Below are 19,396 nucleotides of genomic sequence, written 5' to 3'. Positions count from 1 at the left end.
CCTGAGTAGGTGAGACACTCGGGCTTCGCCTTCACTTAATAGCTCTGCATTATGAACGGGGCGGGGGGGAGCGGGTAAAACCAAAAACGCCGAAGAAGCTGAAGAAATTGTATTAGAGATGCTACCAAACGTCACAAACACAGTTAATTTGTCAAGCTATGTCTGCAAAAAAATACCCCAAGCCCTGAAGACAAATGTCTTTGTTCCTGTGGGCTACTGGGTGATGAATTATGAAAAAAATCCCTAATGCTCCCCACAAAGTAAATAATCTGTGCTATCGGTCAGGAGCAAGGATTAGGGAGAGAAGACAAGAAAATTCTTTAACTTTACACACTCAACTTTCAAGCTCCTCAGCAAAAGAATGAAATTCAAAACAGCAAAGTTTCTTCTTAAAGTGTGTATTTTCAGAATTATAATCCTTACATTTTAAAGTCTTAATACAATGGTTTTAGTCTAACAATATATTACAGAATAATGTGAAAAATGACTCTCATAGTAAACCATGAAAATGGAATTAATACCTGCAGTGTCAAAGTCACCAACTTGCCACCTTTTCCAGTCACAGAATCCCAGCAAAGTGTATTAATGATACTCTCGGGTCTTGTAGCCTGACATATATGATGAATAAATTTAGAGAAAGGGGCACTTTCATGAAAAATCAAATTCCAAAATCACGGATTTATTTTAAAGATCACAGTTGACAGCAAAACATTGAGATCAGCGTAGTTTGTTCTTTAAAAAGTAGTATAACTTTTCATTTTATGTACACATCTGGAGTGTTTCTTTGATTTGATTTTATAACTCAATCTTATTTTAAACACTAAAGAAAAACTGAATAGAAGCCTGTGTGTATTGTCTCTGCTAACTACGGGATATCAACCAAGACTTACTAGGACAGGAATCCAACCCACGACCGGCTGTGCTGACAACGGACTGTAGGTAAAAGTCATTTTCAGATTAATACAACAATTTCCACATTAGAATCAGAAGTTATAATTTTTCCAGTCACAGGAAACCCCATGAAATTCACCAAAATTATAACTTACTTCCTTTTCCATTTGCTAGTATTTACATGTTCCACAATATGTGTAAAACGGTTGCATATTCTGCTTTTTAGACGCACATTCTATATCCAGCTTCACAATTATTTAACAGGGGCTACATCTTTATTAACAAAACCAGCTTGTCTCAAACACATAAGCCTTACTTTATTTTAGACAACAAAAATCCAAGTACTGCTTTAAAAAAAAAAAAAAGATGAAGTTTTAGGTGACATTTTTCCTTTGTGTAGAACAAAACAAAATAAAAATAGAGGCACCCATGTAACTTAGATTGCAAAAGATCTTTTGGGTAATTGGAGGGGGGGACCAAACCTGCAATAAATTTGATTTCATACAAATTGAAAACAGTAAGAAACCACCATGAACATTTTGGATTTTCTCCTTCATTTTTTCCCTCTAAGTATATTATGTAACTAGAGAATTTCATCCTGGGATTAGAACCCAGAAACAAAAAATCAAACAGAGGTAAGGTAACCATCGAATCACACCCCCACCCCCTTCCAGAGGGTGAGAGGGAAAAGCCACATTATACACAGTGTGAGGCTTTTCCGACAGAATCAAATCTCAAAGATCTCTTCATTCACAGGGCTTGGCAGATCTGTAGGGCAATCACCAATTTTTACAATAAGACAAAACTTATTTTAGAAACCCGAAACTATCTATCATTAGATTCTGAAGTTCTAATTTGCCTAACTAGTTGACTAATAAACTTATTAGTTTTAAAGTGCACCTAAGGAAGATCATTTTCTGAAAAGTTTAATTAAACACACCAGTATTGATCTTCTTTACACATTTCCAATTTCTGTAAATGATAAAGACATGGGGCAGGGTGGGGAGAATGACACCACCTTATTTTTTGGGTGAGTGAAAAGACAACACAGAGAAGCGTGGACACAACTGCTCTGCTCTCGTTTCTCCGAGCTGCCCCTTGGCCCCTGCTCCCCGCCACGCCGCCGCACCAGCCTCTCTCCCACAGGTGACCAGCAGGACCGGCGGCGCTGCAAAGGCTCCTTTCCTCTGGGGCTCACGTGCTTGAGGGTATTCCCATGAGGCCGCACCCTCTGCTGGACCTGACTACACTCGCTTGCATCAGTCCAGTCAGCTCGATTCCAACCACACTTTCCCAGGGAAGTAAGAGTTCTCTATTTCTTATGTACAAAAATACATTGCTCTGGAGAGCTGGAAAAGGCGGCATACACCCAACACTTATGTACAAGCTGTGACTCTCACACCAGTAAAAACAAACACACATTTATTTTGTCCTTGATTTTTGGTGCAACTTATACATAAACATTACATCAGTTAGTCTGTACTTTTAAAAATAATAAATCAACCATATGTACAATTAAATTTACAACCGAAAGCAAATTAATCCATTGGTATGGTATGACTGCAATTTTAGTGGACCAGCAGAGAATATTCCAAGACTTTCGTCCTTCCCACAACCAAACTAGAAGCACACGGAGAGGGGCCCCCACCAGTCTCCCCTGAAATGGAGCCTCTTAATCTCTAGGACTTAAGGTGCAGAAGAAACATATTGATTATACAGTGACAATGACATGTCAAGACTTTAAAGGTGAGAAGAAAACAACATATCAACCCCCACATATATAATGATAATTAAAATAAATACATATTTAATTTCAAGTGCATATTGACATTCAGTCAACATCATGGGGAACAGGGGTTCCAGAAAGATTTGTTCCTAAACTATTTCAATGCCAAGTTGTCCCTTAGGCCCTGGTCTAATCTTCCCAAAGTACCTTTAAGATGGCTCCAGCTAATGGAGGCTCCAGGTCCACCCAGTGTGACACCCCAAGGCACAGAAAGGGTTCTGTTCCCTCCCCACCCAGCCCTCCGCCTCACTGAGCTGCCCTAACAGGGTGTTAGTCTAGAAAAGCACTACTACTCTCAGGTAAAAAATGGTGTTTTATCCCCCAAGAGGCTCACAAATCCACCTGGTCAAGAATCTAGAGGGCAACTGTGTGAGCAGGAAGGCACACACGTGTGATGACTAAGACGGCAGGGTCTGCCGTGTGTCTCCCTGGAAGGCACACGGACTCCATACGGAACCAGCAGACGGGGAGGCGGCCAGGTGAGGGGGCACAGTGCGGATCTTCCGGGAGCAGGGAAGGGGTGATGGAAGGGAGTGGGGCTCTGGGCGGACACCGGAGGACACCAGCACAAACACAGGGATGGGGAGATGAGAGTAACAAGTCATCTTACACCACGGACAACACAAAAAAAACGCTGTAACTCAGCCGACCGGCCACACGCTGAAATTCCCCAATGTTTCTGTGGGCAGGCAGAATCACGGAAAGTCTGGTTAGCGCTAGAATGTTGCAATGGAGAGAGCAATGACGCCAGGATCCCTTCAAGTGTGTTCCCACCCGGCCTAGGGCGTGTGCTGACCCGAGGCACGGTCATGTGACGCTGACTTCAAGGACATGGTCATCTTTGCTGGGGATGACCAGGACCTGCATGCCCGTGCTGGAGTTGAAGACCTGGCCGGGCGGCAGCACCTGCAGCCGCGGCATGGGCAGGCCTTTGGGCTCGCTGCTGGAGGCCGAGTGCACGCTGCCCCTGCTCTTGCTGCTGCTGCCGTCCAGCTGCTCGTCCACGTGCTTGTCCACCGACAGGCCGTCGTTCTCTATCCAGCTATCTGCAAAGCGTACAGGGAGTGAGACACGCCCACCGACTCGGACCTGTTACCTACCCCAGGGGGCAGCGAGCCGCCCGAGCGACCTTCAGAGCACGAGAATGAGTGAGGTGGCCCCTTTAAGGAGAACCTAGCGCATGGGCCCTCAGAGGACCCGTGGAGGCTTCGGAGCGGGTGCCGACAACTCGCAACCCCACCAGCACCAAACGCACGCCGCCGATCAGCAAGCCCGGCCCCTACGAGGCGGCGTTACCACCTCCCCGCATGGAGCGCTCGCTCCCTGCAACCGTGAGTGCACCCTGCATCTCCCAGAGTCCTTACCAGCATCCAGTTGTGAGGAGTGTGCAGAGTGATGGGGGAGGTATTTAAACAGCCTGACGTCGGGAAGGGGGAGGTAGCCCGCGAAGAGGGGCATCACCTCCATGTGGACCCGGTGAGTGGCCTGGGCGACCACAGGCATGGAGAGGACACCAGAGCTCTTCCCACACACTGCCCAGTTGCTGCTGTTGTCGACCACTGGAACAGAGGAGAGCACTGCTTTACCCCGGGAAGGGCATTCGGTGTTCACAGCAAAGTAAGAGTCATCGAGAGTCCCGCACGCCAGCGGGCAAACCCGAAACCGGATACACTCTATACCGCACTCACGGTCTTGTAACTGAGCTCAACAGGAAGCAGAATGGTTTAATGACACGGTGCATCTGACAGGCATAGGGAAAATCACTTTTTTCTCCTCAAGTTAATAAATCAACAGGGATTCAATTGTACTCAAAACCTTTGTGTCAGGCTTCCAGAGTATGGGGGCTCTGGCTGTGAAATTTGGAATGGGGGCGGAACAGGGTGGCGGTCCCCCTAGTAAGTGGTGGCGTCAGACTGGGGGGTCCCAACCCCAACTCTGCCGCTCAGACGAGCCTCTCGATGGGACGGAAAGAGATGTACGGAAAGCCCTTCTACCAGCACAGCGGACATTCTTAACATATGGCAGTTACGAGCACCAATGATTACAACATAACTGTGATGTAATTCAGTGTAATCTAAAGGAGCCTTACCCTCCACAAGCCGATGGCCCTGCAAAGAGGTGACAGCAGCTCTGTCAAGGGGACACTAAGCAGGGCCCAGGAGCTCCACTGAGGAGTGAAGAAGGGGTCACAGAGGGATGGCTTCCTACAGAGGGGACGGGGGAGCCTCTGGGGACAAGCGGTACCAAAGGACATGCAGAGGCTGAAGCGGCATCTGGGAGGGAGACGCCGGAGCAGTTCTCAGAGGGTGGTCCCTGGGGCACCAGGAGGTCACACGCCCGCCCTTCTCCCCGGGCTGCCATGCGCACCGGTGGCCAGGCCCGGAGGCCTGCGCATGAACCAAGGCCCCACATGCACGGAGAGTCAGTGGCTTCCTCACCACCACACACTGGAGGACAGAAATTGCCAGTTTTACTTAAGGATGTCCTTCGTGAAGTAGTCAAAATTAATTTTATTAAATCCAATCCTTAAGGAAAGATCTTTTTTAACTTTAACTCTGAAATGATTACAGACTCCCGAGAAGCTGCACACCGTTAGAGGGCCCCCGGGCCCCGAGCTCCCTGGGACTGCACCAGTGGCGCTCTCTGGTCTGGGGCACTGGGCAGATGTCTCGAAAATGAAGGGCGTGAGCCTGTCACTTCAAGGACGTTGCCAATGATACAATCTGAAACTGATCAAGAGAGAGAATCTCGGAAAACCAGTCTTTGCCACTGTGACCCGGCAGTGTCCCAGGACTCGCGCTACCCCGGTGAGCTCCGTGTGGGCCGGAAACGGATGCCAGCCTGTGATACTGTCCAGTGAAAGGCGTCCCCATGTGTGCGATCTGCACACCTCAGGAGCCACGCTTCCCAAGTGACCGAGGCATGGCACCGCGAGATGATGCCTGGGTAAAGGGGCCTCTCAAACTACAAGACAGATCTGAGGATTTGAGGATACGGAGTATGAAAAGTTCATTCACATGATTCAGATTCCATTCTGTAACTGGCCTGGAAAAAAGTACCACTTGTCAAGTTCTGGTGAAAAGCCAAAGAAGAACAGCCACAGTTATCGGAAGGCTGTTAAAATCTACCTCCCTTCACCAACTACGGATCTATGCGACCCTGGCGCGTCCTCGCGCCCTTCAGCCAGAGTCCCACACGTCAGCACTGAGAGCGCAGCAGGGAGGACAAGTCAGCTCCCTTCCGGGAAGCCCGATGTTAGGGAGAGTTGAAAGAATGCAAATTCATGTCATTCTTCTATTTTTTGTCTTGTTTTGTTTTGGAAAACCGTTCTTTGTCAAGCATGAGGTCATGAAATGCGTTTACTGTGATTTTTAAGTAACTAAAGAAAGAAATCTTTGGCTCCTCAACCATTTCTTAGAGCATAAACGGTCCTGACACCCCAAACTGAGAGCTGCTCCCGAAGCAGCCCAGGCCCTGGAGGAGGTGGACGGTGATGGGTGTCTGGGAGTGGTGGGCGGCGGGGAAGCCCAGGTGGGGGGCCAGTGTCAGGTGGGGGGGATGAAAGGAGGCCAGAGGGAAAAGGGCCCGGACTCGAGGACACATGGACCGCGGGGTGACAGAGTTGGGACCTTGCTCCCGTGGTGTTGGAAGACCCCAAATCACAGGCAGAGAGGGAATGGGTAGCTCCAGGAGCCACTGTGTTCTCAGCACTGGCCCAATGACTGCTTGAGAATCTCCCTGGGAACCAAGTCCAACATCCTACCAGCCTAGGACCACGCCACGTAATAAAACATGCAAATGAGCTTTTTTGATTCTAGAACATTCTCTCTTCAGACAAGGAACACTACACTCTGTGGAAGAGAGGGTGCAATCCCTTCACACACTGGAGCAGCCCAGCAGTGAGGGGTCTCCAGACCTACCTTCATACATAAGCTTGGTCGAAAAATACCCGTCGGATTCCATCAGTGCCTCGTCCTTGTCCACCTCCAAGAGGCCCGAGAGCCGCGTGATGGACACCTCCAGGGAGCAGAGCGAGCCTGTCCGACAGTGCTCCGCTCCCGAAGGGGGCAGGATCTCAGCTCTCACATTATATAACGTCTGCGCAGGAAAGGGAGAGACAAGCACAAGTGTGTACACAACGGGAAGAGGCGCTACTCTAGGCCCGGGGGTGCTGCCCACAGACATGAGAGGGGGACAGAGGGGCCGCACCAGCCGCAAGAGCTGCTGGGTGCCGACCCTTTCCAAGCATGCACAACAGCAAGGACAGGCCCTCGCCCTCCGCACGCCTGTCACCCAGACTCAGGATTATCAACGTTTTGCTTCATTTGCTCTCTTTCTCTATGCATCAACACGTATTTCTCTGCCCGGGGCATTGATGGCAAATTCCGGAGAACCTGTGGCTTCACCCCTCTGTACGTACCTCAGCAGGTGTCCCTAGAAACATGGACATCCTCCCACAAACATGAAGCCACAACCACAACGAGCAAAGGTCACACTCCTTCCCTGCTACTGTGCAGTATCATAACCATCTTTGGCCAAATGTTCCTTTCTCCACGGTGACCTCTTCACCCAACGGCCTCACCTACTCACACCTGCCCGACACCCTCACCACCTGGGACAAGCAAGACCCAAGCATGCCCAGGGGCGGGTGGCCTCACCCGCCCCACACGCTGGCAGGTCTACTTTGGAAGGAAAGCGTTCTTCCTTCAGGATCCTGTGAGAGTATAGCTCAGCAGCTCCTGCTGTTGCTGCCCCGGCATCCACCTTGCTGGCCCAGCAGCCTGCGGGGTGTGTGAGGGGCCACCCTACATGGACGCCAGCCCTCACGCAAGCACATGCCCTAGATACCAGCCGTAGCGTCACAAGCAAATGTAAGCTCCTGACAGGGTTTCCCCAATGCACCCTTGTGATCGACAGCCCCTCGCCACCCCCCGCAGCACCTTCCCCTATGTGCCCCTTAGAGGAGAGCCCCGTGGGGCTACCAGAACCCACAGTCGTGGTTTGAACTGACCAGTCCAGCTGTAGCCCGGGAACCCCAGAGCCCTCCACCCACAGACCCTGATAAAGGCACGTGGCCCACGTCTGCACTCCGCCCTCACCTCCCCGTGCGGCCCCTCAAGGCATGCCATGTACTTCCTCCAGGACCTACGAGTATTGAACTTCTCTTTTTCAATTTCTCATGGTCTTTTGTTGAACCAGGGCTTACCACCCGGCACTCTGCGCCTCACATAACAAGTGCTGATTTACTAAAGTCATAACATAAGCTTGGACACATGGACACGGGAAATAATTATAGCACAGCTCGATTCAAAAGTATTATGCTGGTATTATAAAATGTTCAAAGAAAAGAAACTTTAGAATTTTAAAAAGCCTATTGCCAAAATAAAACATTTTCCTGGGAGTTAACAAGGCTAAACAGTAGTCCTAGATGGGCCTTGCTCAGTGGTTTCTCCCGTCAAATACCCAATGGCACCTGTTTGGGAGTGGGACAGACTTCTACAGATCTGAAGGGAGCCCCCGCACCAGGGTCTTCTGTGGCCTTCCAAGGCCAAGGGCATAAAGGCAGCCGGGTATGCAACCCCAGGCCGGAGCAGAGGCCTCCGTGTGGCGGGGAATGAAGATGGCAAGCAGCAGGGGAAGGAGCAGCAGGGGCTGACGGAACAGCTTCCTGCTCCCACGAAGCCCCCCAGCCGGGAGAACGCAGTCTGGGAGGTTAGCAAGCTCAGCTGAGGAAGAGTGAGCTTTTCTTGGAGCTCAGAAGGGAGCCCAGAGACAGAATGATGTAGGGAAGTGTGCTCCTAAGTGCATGTCCTCGAACGCTGCCTTCTGACGGCTGTGGGATGGAGGAGCGTGGCTGGGGTGGGGGGAAGCACTGGACTGGAAGTTAGCAGTGAGGTGCCTCCCCACCTGGCAGCAGCTGTCGGCACCTAGAAACAAACTCTAACACGGAAGGCCAACTGATTTCAACAAGGATGCCGAGACCAGCGACCGGGGAAAGAACAGTCTAAAGCGGTACAGGGACACCGGAACAGCCACACGGGAAGAATGAATTTGGACCCCACATCTCACCACACACAAAAGTGAACCCAAAGAAGATCACAGACCTAAACGTAGAAAGTATAAAACTCTTAGAAGAAAACACAGGAGGCGATCTTTCTGATCTTAGGATAAGCAATGATCTCTTAGATCCTACACCCAAAATACAAGCAATAAAAGCAATTGATAAGGTGGACTTCATCAAAGTTAAAAACTTTTGTGCTTCAAAGGACACCATGGAGGAAGGGACAACACAAGCCACAGAATGGGAGGAGACACCTGCAAACTGCATCTAAGACAAGGGACGGCCGTCGGGACTATATAAAGAACCCTTACAACTCTCGAATAGAAAGACAACCCTACATATTTAAAAAACAGGCAAAGGATAGGTATAGACACCTTGCCAAAGAAGATATGCAAGCAGCCAACAAGTATGTGAGAGGTGCCCAGCATCACTGGCCATCAGGGAAACGCCCATCCAAACCACGATGAAGGCACCTCGCGCCTGCTGGGACGCTGGAAGCGGAAGACGCTGAGGACAAAGAGAGACCTCACATGTCACCAGGGGGTGCGTAAAGTGACGGCCCTTTGGAAAACAGAGCAGCGCCTTCTCAAAAAGTTAACCAGAGTTCCCATATGGCCCGGCAACTCCACCCAGATTCTCACCCAAGAGAACTGAACACAGAGAACTCGCCCAGGGATTCCCACAGCGTTAGTATTCACGACGGCCCCACGGGGAAGAGAGCCTAGATGGCAGCCACTGAGACATGGCAAGGAAAATGGGGTCCATCCCACACCATGGATGACTCTTCAGCCATAAAAAGGAGTGAAGTCAGGTATGCGCTACGTTCACGCACGATCCCTGGAAACAGGGTGCCAGGGGGAAGAAGCCAGTCTCGAAAGGCGCCCACGTCCAATGCCCCAGTTACACGCCATGTTCACACAGGCCAGTCTGCAGGCTGATCCGCCCCTGGGTTAGTGGTCGCCTAGGCCTGGGAAGAGGCAGGGGTGGGGGGTGACTGGGAGCAGGGCAGAAGGTTTCTTTCTGGAATGATGAAAGTGTGCTAAAATAAGACCATGGGGATGGGTGCACAACTCTGTCGACAGACTAATTGCTCTGAAGCGGACACTTCAAGTGGCTGAAGTGCGTGGCATGTAAGCGATGTAACTCAACAAAGCTTTCCCGGGAGAAGGTGGCGTCTATTTCCGGCCCTCAGAGATGACCAGTTTTCAAACAGCCATCCAGCAGGCAGGTTTCTTCACTCCGTTTGCAGTTAGAAAGAAAACCGTTATCTGTGCTCTTGAAGAGGAAGCAGACCAGACCGGGAAGGAGCCATGAAGCCGCCAGCGCTCTGATAACCGCCGGCCGGCCGCGAGCGAACCAGACGAACCGTACGCGGGCTCCGGCGCACGAACGGTTTCACGTGGCACGGCGGGGAGCACGTGGGAAAGCCGTGTGTGCGCTACAGAAAGGCCACACTGCCGCGCACGCTGGAGCCCACGGCTGGTCCAGAGAGAGAGGCAGAGCAGGGGGTGGGAGGGGGTACGGACAAAACCACTAATGTCAAGAGCTATAAACACAAGCACATCTGCAGGGCTGTTGGACGATTCCGGTAGTAAAGAGAGGGAACGGCAACACCAGACAACTGTGTGTTTACATACTGATTTACCTGGCACAAAATCCAAGGCTCACCGAAGAAACGAAAACACAAGTGCCTCTCCCCACCCAGCTCAAGGCCACCTCCAGCTCCACACGTGTACGTGGGTTATAGGACAGTCTTCACAATACGGACTCGGTAGGTTTCTATCAACAGTTTCCATTTTTCTTTTAAAAAGAAAGCCCCTTGGGGCGCCTGAGTGGCTCAGTCGGTGAAGCGTCTGCCTTCGGCTCAGGTCATGATCTCAGGGTCCTGGGATCGAGTCCTGCATCGGGCTCCCCGCTCAGCGGGGAGTCTGCTCCTCCCTCTGCCACTCCCCCCGGTCATGCTCTCGCTTACTCTCCCTCTCTCAAATAAATAAATAAAATCTTAAAAAAAAATAAAAATAAAGCCCCTTGATAAAGTAACCGCGAGTAGCAGCTAGGATCAGGGTGAGGACATTCTAAACGTAAGCAAGAGAAAAGGGAGCAGAGACCCTGAGTGTTCACTCTCTGCACTCATCTTACGGCCACCAGCAAGCCTGCAGGAGTGCCAGACCTGACACGTGAGAAGGGCCTGGGAGTCTACAGCACAAGCAGCCAACAACTGAGCTGCCCCAAATGTTAACTATTTTCCTGGTCTGTTGCTTCATTATACTGAAGGTTTTTCTCTACCTGATTTTTTTAGATTAAAAGGAGTATGATGCACCTTTCATGTCCCCCCCCCCCCAACACCCCCACCAAAAAATAATACAATACATACAAAAAAATTTTCCACTTGAAATTCGTAAGTATACGGCTTTAAGGGGATGGAGAGCTGTCCTTCAGAAGCTGGGGAGAATCCAACGGAGAACTGGCAACGCAGAGAAGGGGGAGGCTCTCGCGTCCACTTGAGCTCCCACACAAAGAACACGGACTGCTTGCTGTGGATGTGCTGCAAAGAGAGTCGCTGTCATCGCGCACACACACACAGCCAGCCCCCCAAGCCTGCCGACCCCGAGCTGCACTACCACCCGACCACCACGACCCTGCCTGCACGCTGCCCCGCGGTCCTGTGGTCCCAGCCCCGCCCGGGGCCCTCCTGCCCGCCTTGCCCTGAGAGTAGGACCAGTCTGATTCTTCTCCAGATACAAGTATCATTCTATTTCCTACTCCATCCACCATGCCGCTCAGTGCCCAACATGAAACGCAAACACACGCATCGCGGTTTCCAAGCACTCGGGGATGCGCTCGCGCTGTTCGCTTATCACCAGGGAGGCCAGTCTCTGTGTTGCGAGGCTCCCTCTACAAACACACGGTGTTTTCCTCAGAACCTTCTGGCCACTCCGGCGTCACACTCCCGCTCCCACTCTGCTTTCTGCTGAGGGCCTTCTGCTCGATTCTGGAGAAGGGTTACCTGCGGGGACTTGGCGTTCAGTGGTACCAGCTGCAGCTCAGCACTGCTTCCGGGATCCACAAGGTTACCGTCGGACAGCTCAAAGTCAAGTTCTGACAAATTCTGGACGCACACTTGAATGTACTTCCTAAAGCAGAGCAAGAGAAAACAAGATTTTGAAACTTAAGAACTTCATTAAATGTGTTTTGGTTAAGAAGACCCTCTCTGGGGAACTTTTTGAAAAGTGACGCAGCAAAGTAAGAACCAGTCGCTACCTGCATTTCTACTTCCAGTCTCACACGGGAAAGCACCCTGAGACCAAATCTCCCCAAGCGAGCTATTTCTAAGGAAAAATGGATCAAAGAATGCTCTGTTCCTGACCCAGTGTTACGACGTGATCCTAACTGGCTCGCAGTGGGTAAGGACGGAGAGAGTGACCGCTCCTCCCGTAGAGACTGTAAGCACAGAGTTCCCATCCCTCCCTGTCACACAGGGAGAGGAGTCTGAAAGAAAGCACCCCAACTTCTGTTTGGAAGTGCTGGTGTCTTTAGCCATTAATATGTGCAGTCCCCTCCCTGTAACGGGAAGGGCAAGAAAGCAAACTGCTCGTGTAAAGTCCACTCGAAATACAGTTCTGACATTTTGGTGATCAGTTTATGCAAATATCATCAACAGATGACAGCAAAAGGAACTTTACAGTGAGAGGCCGCACTCCGCCCTGAGCGCAGGGGTCCAGGCGCACACCAGCACTGACAGTGGGCCAAGCATGAAGCACAGGGCCCCGTCTCCAAACTGTGTCCTCCAGAGACTGAGTCAGACTCTAACGCAGCTTCTAGAGCACTGAGCGCTTCTCAACCAGAGGCAGTTCTGCCTCTGCGGGCGACATCATGCAACATCTCAAGATAGACTTTTGGTTGTCACAAGGGGGCTGGGGAGGATGCGGAGTGCTACCGGCGTAAGATCGGGGAGCCAGGGGTGCTGCTAAACACCCTATGGTGCGAAGGACTGCCCCCCCGGCCCCACAAATAAGGAGTTCTCGGACCCAAAGCGTCAGCAGTGCCGAGGCTGAAGAACCCCACCCCAGACGTAACCCGCAGCTGGCAGAGGAACGAGCTGCACAAAGCCACAGGAATGCGACCAAATTCAGAACGGTAGGCCTTCTTTCTGGAGGAAAACTGAACCAAGTTCAGCAATGGGTCACTGGCTTGAGAAACAGGAGGAGAGATGAAAAAGGGTCTAGTCATCACACAGGGACGTGGTTTGGATCCCACATCCTACAAACCAACTGCACACAGTCATCTTTGAGACTGCTGGGGACACCTGACTCTGGTCGGGGAATCACTGAGAATCCGTACAAGCAGACGACAGCGTCACGGCTGCGTAAGAAAGCACGCTCAACGTCACTGAGGACACGCTCTGAGCAGCAAGGTCTGCACGCAGGACAGCGTGGCCCAGGAGCAGGGCCCGGAGCCCGCCTTTACCGTGTCCCAGCTGACAAAAGCGAGTGTGTGGTCCGGAAGGGCACGCTGAAGGTCAGAGCGATGACGGTGGAGTAGATGGACCACGGGCAGTCAATGGACACCTGAGGAGAAACACAGGGATGCGCCTTCAGACCCCTTGCCCGACCACAGCCGCCACCACACCGTCCACCCAGGTTGGCAGTGGCTGCCGATTTCCTAGACGGGGGACGGCCTTACCACTTCTCATTCAGAAAGCAAATCCCCATTAATCACGTGCACAAACAAAGGGGAAACAAAGCTACGTAACACAGACAAGAAAAATAAACATGGAAGTGGCCTGACGGCCGCGAGACTCCAGAACAGTCTCGGAGGCTCCAGAGCAGATGCGGTGGCCAGCAGCCCCAGCCCCCCCTCGGGCTTCCCACACCGACGTGGCCATGACGCCAGACAGGTTTTCTAACACTGCAGGAGGTGGTCACAAAGTGCTTTTAGTGGCTCTGTCACAATGACATGAGCAATCATTAACCATTACAACATTAAAGGAATTATCCAAACACTCCACACGACAACGAATATGTAAGAGAAGAGCAAGCACCCTGGGGGCGGAGCGTGGGCCAAGCTACTAACTCCCCTAAGGTCACAGGCCATGCCTCCAGCCTCCCTCCATGTCCCCCGCGGAAAACACGAGCACACCGAGCACAGATATGTGCTCCTCCAGCACTGGTTTTGTGCTCATGCTGAAATAAGTACCATCTTTGCCTCCTGAATTGTTACCAGATAAAATGCTATCCCTTAGGTGCTGGCTGGTCTGATGTTCTATGCCGTGACCTCTTCGCGATGACTGTTTGTTAGCCTTTTATCCTACTGTTTTTGTGCATGTGTGTCTTTTTTTTTTTAATGATTCAACTTAAACTAAGAAACAAAAACAAGCAAAAAACCAAAGCAAAACAGAACAGTTCACCCTTTTCTCCTAGCGCCCACCCCCACCCCTGCCTTGGGGCACCCACCAGTCTTCTCTCTGTATCTATGAACTTGATTTTAATTCTTTTAGATTCCACATGTAAGAGAGATCAAATTATATTTGTCTTTCTCTGACTTATTTCCCTTAGCATAATGCCTTCCAGGTCCATCCATATTGTTGCAAATGGTAAGATTTCCTTCTTTTTTATGGTGAATAATATTCCATTGTGTACACAGACAATGTTTTCAGATCCATTCATCCATCCATGAACACTTAGGTGGTTTCCATGACTTGGCTGTAGCAAATGATGCTGCGGTGAACAGGGGGTGCAGACAGTTTTTCAAGTAACTGTTTTCATTTTCTTTGGGTAAATACGTAGTGGTGAGATTGCTGGGTCATAGGGTAGTTCTACTTTTAACATTCTGAGGAACCCCCATACTGTTTTCCAGAGTGGCTGCACCAGTCTGCATTCCCACCAACAGGGAACAAGGGTTCCCCTTTCTCCACGTCTTTGCCAACCTGATTAGTGATGTCGAACATCTGTATGTATTCTCTGGAAAAATATTCAGATCTTCTGCACATGCTTTAATCAGACTGGGGCGGGGGGTTGCTGCTGAGTTGTAGGAGTCCTTTATATATTTTAGGTATTAACACCTTATCAAATATATGGTTTGCAAGTATTTTCTCCCATCCTGTAGGTTGTCTTTTCATTCTGTTTATGGTCTCCTTTGCTGTGCAGAAGCTTTTAGGTTGATGTAGTCCCAATTGTTTATTTTTGCTTTTGTTGTCAGATCCATAAAATCATTGCCAAGACCAGTATCAAGGAGCTTAGCACCTACGTTTTCTTCTAGGAACTTTATGGTTTCAGGTCTTACCTTCTAGCTTTTAATCCACTTTAACTTTTTTTGGACGGTTTAAGACAAGGATCCAGCCTTGTTCTTTTGCATGTGGCTGTCCAGTTTTCCCAATACCATTTATTTGAAGACACTGTCCTTTCTCCATTACACATTCCTGGCTCCTTTGTCATAAATTAATTGATCGAATATATATGGGTTTATTTCTGGGCTCTGTATTCTGTCCCAGTGATCTGCGTATCTGCTTTTATGCCGCTACCATAGTGTTTTGATAAGTACAGCTTTGTAACAGTTTGAAGTCAGGGAGCATGATACCTCCAGCTTTGTTCTTTCTCAAGATTGCTTTGGGTATTTGAGGTCTTTTGTGGTTTCATACACATTTTAGGATTATTTGCTCTATTTCTATGAAAAATGCCATTGGAATTTTAATAGGGATTACACTAAATCTATATATTGCTGGATAGTATGGACATTTTAACAATATTAAATCTTTCAATCCATGAGCACAGAATATCTTTCCATGTATTTGTGTCTTCTTCAATTTCTTTCATTAATATCCTATAGCTTTCAATATACACATCTTTCACCCCCTTGGTTAAGTTTATTCCTAGGTACTTTATTCTTTCTGATGCAGTTATAAATTGAATTGTTTGATTTCTCTTTCTAATAGTTCATTAGTATATAGAAACACAACAGATTTCTACATATTTATTTTGTATCCTGCAACTTTACTGAATTTATTTACTCTAAGTTTGTTGATGAAGTCTTTAGGACTTTACATATAACATTATGTTATCTGCAAATAGTGACATTTTACTCCTTTCCTTCCAATTAGGATGCCTTTTATTTCTTTTTCTTGCCTAACTACTCTGGCAAGGACTTCCAGTACTATGTTGAATAAAAGTGACAAGAGTTGGCATCCTTGTCTTATTCCTGATCTTAGAGGAAAAGCTTTCAGCTTTTCACCATTAAGCATGATATTAGCTGTGGGCTTGTCATATATGGCCTTTATTATGTTGAGGTATGTTCCCTCCATTTCCACTTTGTTGAGAGTTTTTATCATAAAGGGATATCGAATTTGGCCAAATGCTTTTCCTAAGTCTATTGAGATGATCATATGATGTTCATCCTTCACTTTGCTGTGGTGTATCACACTGATCTGTGACTGGTGAACCATCCTTGGACCCCTGACATAAAGCCCATTTGATCATGTGTATGATCCTTTTAGTGGATTGTTAAATCCGGTTTGCTAAGATGTTGTTGAGGATTTTTGCATATATGTTCATCAGACATACTGGCCTAAAATGTTCTGTTCTTGTAGCATCCTTTTCTGGTTTTGGTATCAGGTTAACACTGGCCTCACAGAATGAGTCTGGAAGAGTTCTCTCCTCTTCTGTTCTTTGGAAGAGTTTGAGAGGAACTAGTATTAATGAATTCTTCTTTGAACGTTGGATAGAATTCACCAGTGAAGCCATCTGGTCCTCGTTTGTCGGGAGGTTTCTGATTATTGATTCAATCTCCTTTAGTAAGGAGACTAGTAATCAGTCTGTTCAGATTTTCTATTTTATCATGATTCACTCTTGGCAGGTTGTATGTTCCTAGGAATTTATCCATTTCTTCTAGGTTGTTCACTGTGTTGGCACACAGTCGTCCAGAGTAGTCTCTTATGATCCTTTGCATTTCTGTGAGGTCAGCTGTAACATCTCTTTCATTTCTGATTTGAGTCCTCTCTCTTTTTATCTCGGTGAGTCTAGCAAAAGGTTTGTCAATTTTATCTTTTCAAAGAACCAGCTCTTGGTTTCATTGATCATTTCTACTGTCTTTTTAGTCAAATTCATTTATTTCTGTTGTAATGTTATTTCCTTCCTTCTACTAACTCTGGGCTTCATTTGTTCTTCTCTTTCTAGTTCCTTAAAGTGTAAAATGAGGTTGAGACTTTTCCTCTTTCTTGAAGTAGGCCTATTGCTATGAACTTCCCTCTTAGAATGGCTTTTGCTGCATCTCATAAATTTTGGTATGTTACATTTCCATTTTCATTTGCCTCAAGGTATGCTTTGATTTCTCTTGATTTCTTCTTTTGGCCAATTGATTGTTCAGTAGCATGTGGTTTAATCCCCACATATTTGTGAATTTTCCAGTTTTCTTCATGTAATTAATCTCTAGTTTCATATTGTTGGGGTCAGAAAAGATGCATGATGTGATTTCAACCCTCTTAAATTTGTTAAGACTTGTTTTGTGGCCTAATATACAATCTATCCTGGTGAAATGTTCCAAGCGCACTTGAAAAGAATGTGTATTCTGCTGCTTTTGGATCAATGTTCTGCAAGTATCTGTTAAGTCCATCTGGTCTAATGTGTCATTTAAGGCATTTCCTTATTGATTTTCTGTCTGGATGATCTATCCATTGATATAAATGGGGTATTAAATTCCTCTCTTATTGTACCGCTATTTCTCCCTTTAGGTCTGCTAATACTTGCTTTACATATTTAGGTGTTCCTGTGTTGGGTGCCTTAATATCTACATGTGTTATATCTTCTTGTGGGACTGATCTATCATTATGTTACACTCTTGTCTCTTGTTACGGTCTTTGTTTTAAAGTCTATTTTGTCTGATAAAGTATAGCTGCTCTGGATTTCTTTTGGTTCCTTTAGGTTTTGGTTTCACTTTAGTCTATGTGTGCCCTTATGTCGGAAGTGAGTCTCTTGTAAGCAGTATATAGATGAGTCTTGATTTTTTTACCCATTCAGCCATTCCCTGTCTTTGGAGAATTTAGTCTACCTACATTTGAAGTAATTATTGATAGGCATGTGCTTGTTGCCATTTTTGTTAATTGTTTCCTGATGGTTTTTGTAGTTCCTCTGTTCCCTTCTTCTTTTCTGCTTTCTTCCTTTGTGGTTTGATGACTTTCTTTGATGGTATGCTTCTATTTCTTTATCTTTTGTATGTTTGCTACAGGATTTTGCTTTGTGGCTACCATGAGGTTTACTTATAACAACTCATGTTTACAATAGTCTATTTTAAGCTGATAATAACTTAAGTTTCTAAAGCTCAACATTTTTACTCTCCCTCGCCCCCACATTTGATGTTTTGACGTCACACTTTACATCTTCTTATCTGTGTATTCCTTAATTATTGTAATCATAGTTATTTTTACCACCTATGTCTTTGAATCTTCACCCTAGCTTTATAAGTGCTTAACCTGCTACTTTTACCATATATTTACCTTTCCAGTGAGATTTATTCTTTCACATGTGTTCTTGTGACCACCCTTTCTTTTCAGCTTAAAGAACATTCCTTGTAAGGCCGGGTTAGTGGTGATGAACTCCTTTAGCTTTTGTTTCTCTGGAAAACACTTTATCTCTTCTTCACTTCTGAATGATCGCTTTGCCGGGTACAGTATCTTGCTTAGATATTTTCCTTTCAGCACTTTGAATATATCGTGCCACTCCCTCTGGCCTGCAAAGTTTCTGCTAAAAATTCTGCTGACAGACTTAGGGGGGTTTCCTTGTACTTAATAAGCTGTTTTTCTCTTGCTGCTGTTTTTTTTTTTTTTAACCTCCTTCCCCCCCTACCCCAACCCCATCTCCTGCTGCTTTTAAGATTCTCTTCTGGTCTTTAATTTTTGACATGTAATCATAATGTGTCTTGGTGTGGGTCTCTCTGGGTTCCTCTTATTTGAAACTCTCTGGGCTTCTTGGATCTGGGTGTCTGTTTCCTTCCCCAGATTAGGGAAGTTTTCAGCCATTATTTCTTCAAGGAGATTTCTGACCTTTTCTCTCTCTCTTCTCCTTCTGGAAGCCCCATGATCCAAATATTAGTCTGTTTGTTGTTGTCCTATAAGCCCCTAAGCTATCTTCACTTTTTTTTCATTCTTTTTTCTTTTTGCTGCTCTGACTGACTGAGTTCCACTGCCTTGACGTTGAGCTGTCTGGTCCTTTCTTCTGCTTCATCGAGGCTGCATTTCGGGTCAGCTATTGTAGTCTTCACTCTGCGACTTCTATCTGGTACATTCTATTTCCCATCTCTGTTGAAGTTCTGTGTTCATACGTCCTCCCGGTTGGTGAGCATCTTCATGAGTAATACACTGAACTCCTTATCAGGTAAATTTCTTATTTATCTCCATTTCATTAAGATTTTTTTTCCCCTGAGTTTCTACCTTGTTCCTCCATTTCTGGAACATCCTCCTCTGTCCCTCACTCTGCCGGACTCTGCGTCTACACAGGAGATGGTGCAGCCGCCTCTCCCCGTCGTAAGGGCGCAGCCTGATGTAGGAGACGAGCCTCATCATTCAATCCTGCCCCAGTTCTTGGTTGCTGCTCGAACCTTTGTGCCGTCCAAGGACTTACTGAATTTTTAATACCTTTAGCAGTTGAGGGATGTGCTAAGACTTGTCATTG

At 47.6% G+C, this 19,396-nt stretch overlaps 1 protein-coding gene across 2 annotated transcripts in view; it reads right to left on the bottom strand.

The window, feature by feature from the left end:
• Positions 1 to 309: 309 nt before the first annotated feature.
• The window catches only part of TRAPPC10 (trafficking protein particle complex 10), an 88,498-nt gene continuing 69,411 nt past the window's right edge, over positions 310 to 19,396 (bottom strand). The window contains exons 18-23 of one of the 2 annotated variants that reach the window (XM_032392494.1): positions 13,206 to 13,306; positions 11,746 to 11,872; positions 11,113 to 11,283; positions 6,598 to 6,775; positions 4,042 to 4,236; positions 310 to 3,723 (exon numbers count right to left, since the gene is read on the bottom strand). In XM_032392494.1, the coding sequence (XP_032248385.1) occupies positions 3,485 to 3,723; positions 4,042 to 4,236; positions 6,598 to 6,775; positions 11,113 to 11,283; positions 11,746 to 11,872; positions 13,206 to 13,306 (1,011 nt within the window). In that variant the 3' untranslated portion in view covers positions 310 to 3,484. The remainder of the gene's footprint in view (positions 3,724 to 4,041; positions 4,237 to 6,597; positions 6,776 to 11,112; positions 11,284 to 11,745; positions 11,873 to 13,205; positions 13,307 to 19,396) is intronic. The other variant, XM_032392493.1, reaches the window with a different exon arrangement.

This window comes from Phoca vitulina, unplaced genomic scaffold, assembly GCF_004348235.1.
Source record: "Phoca vitulina isolate PV1807 unplaced genomic scaffold, GSC_HSeal_1.0 scaffold68, whole genome shotgun sequence".
Classification (NCBI taxonomy): Eukaryota; Metazoa; Chordata; class Mammalia; order Carnivora; family Phocidae; genus Phoca; species Phoca vitulina.
Note: the sequence above shows the minus strand (reverse complement) of the source record. Positions and strands in the feature narration are given on the sequence as shown.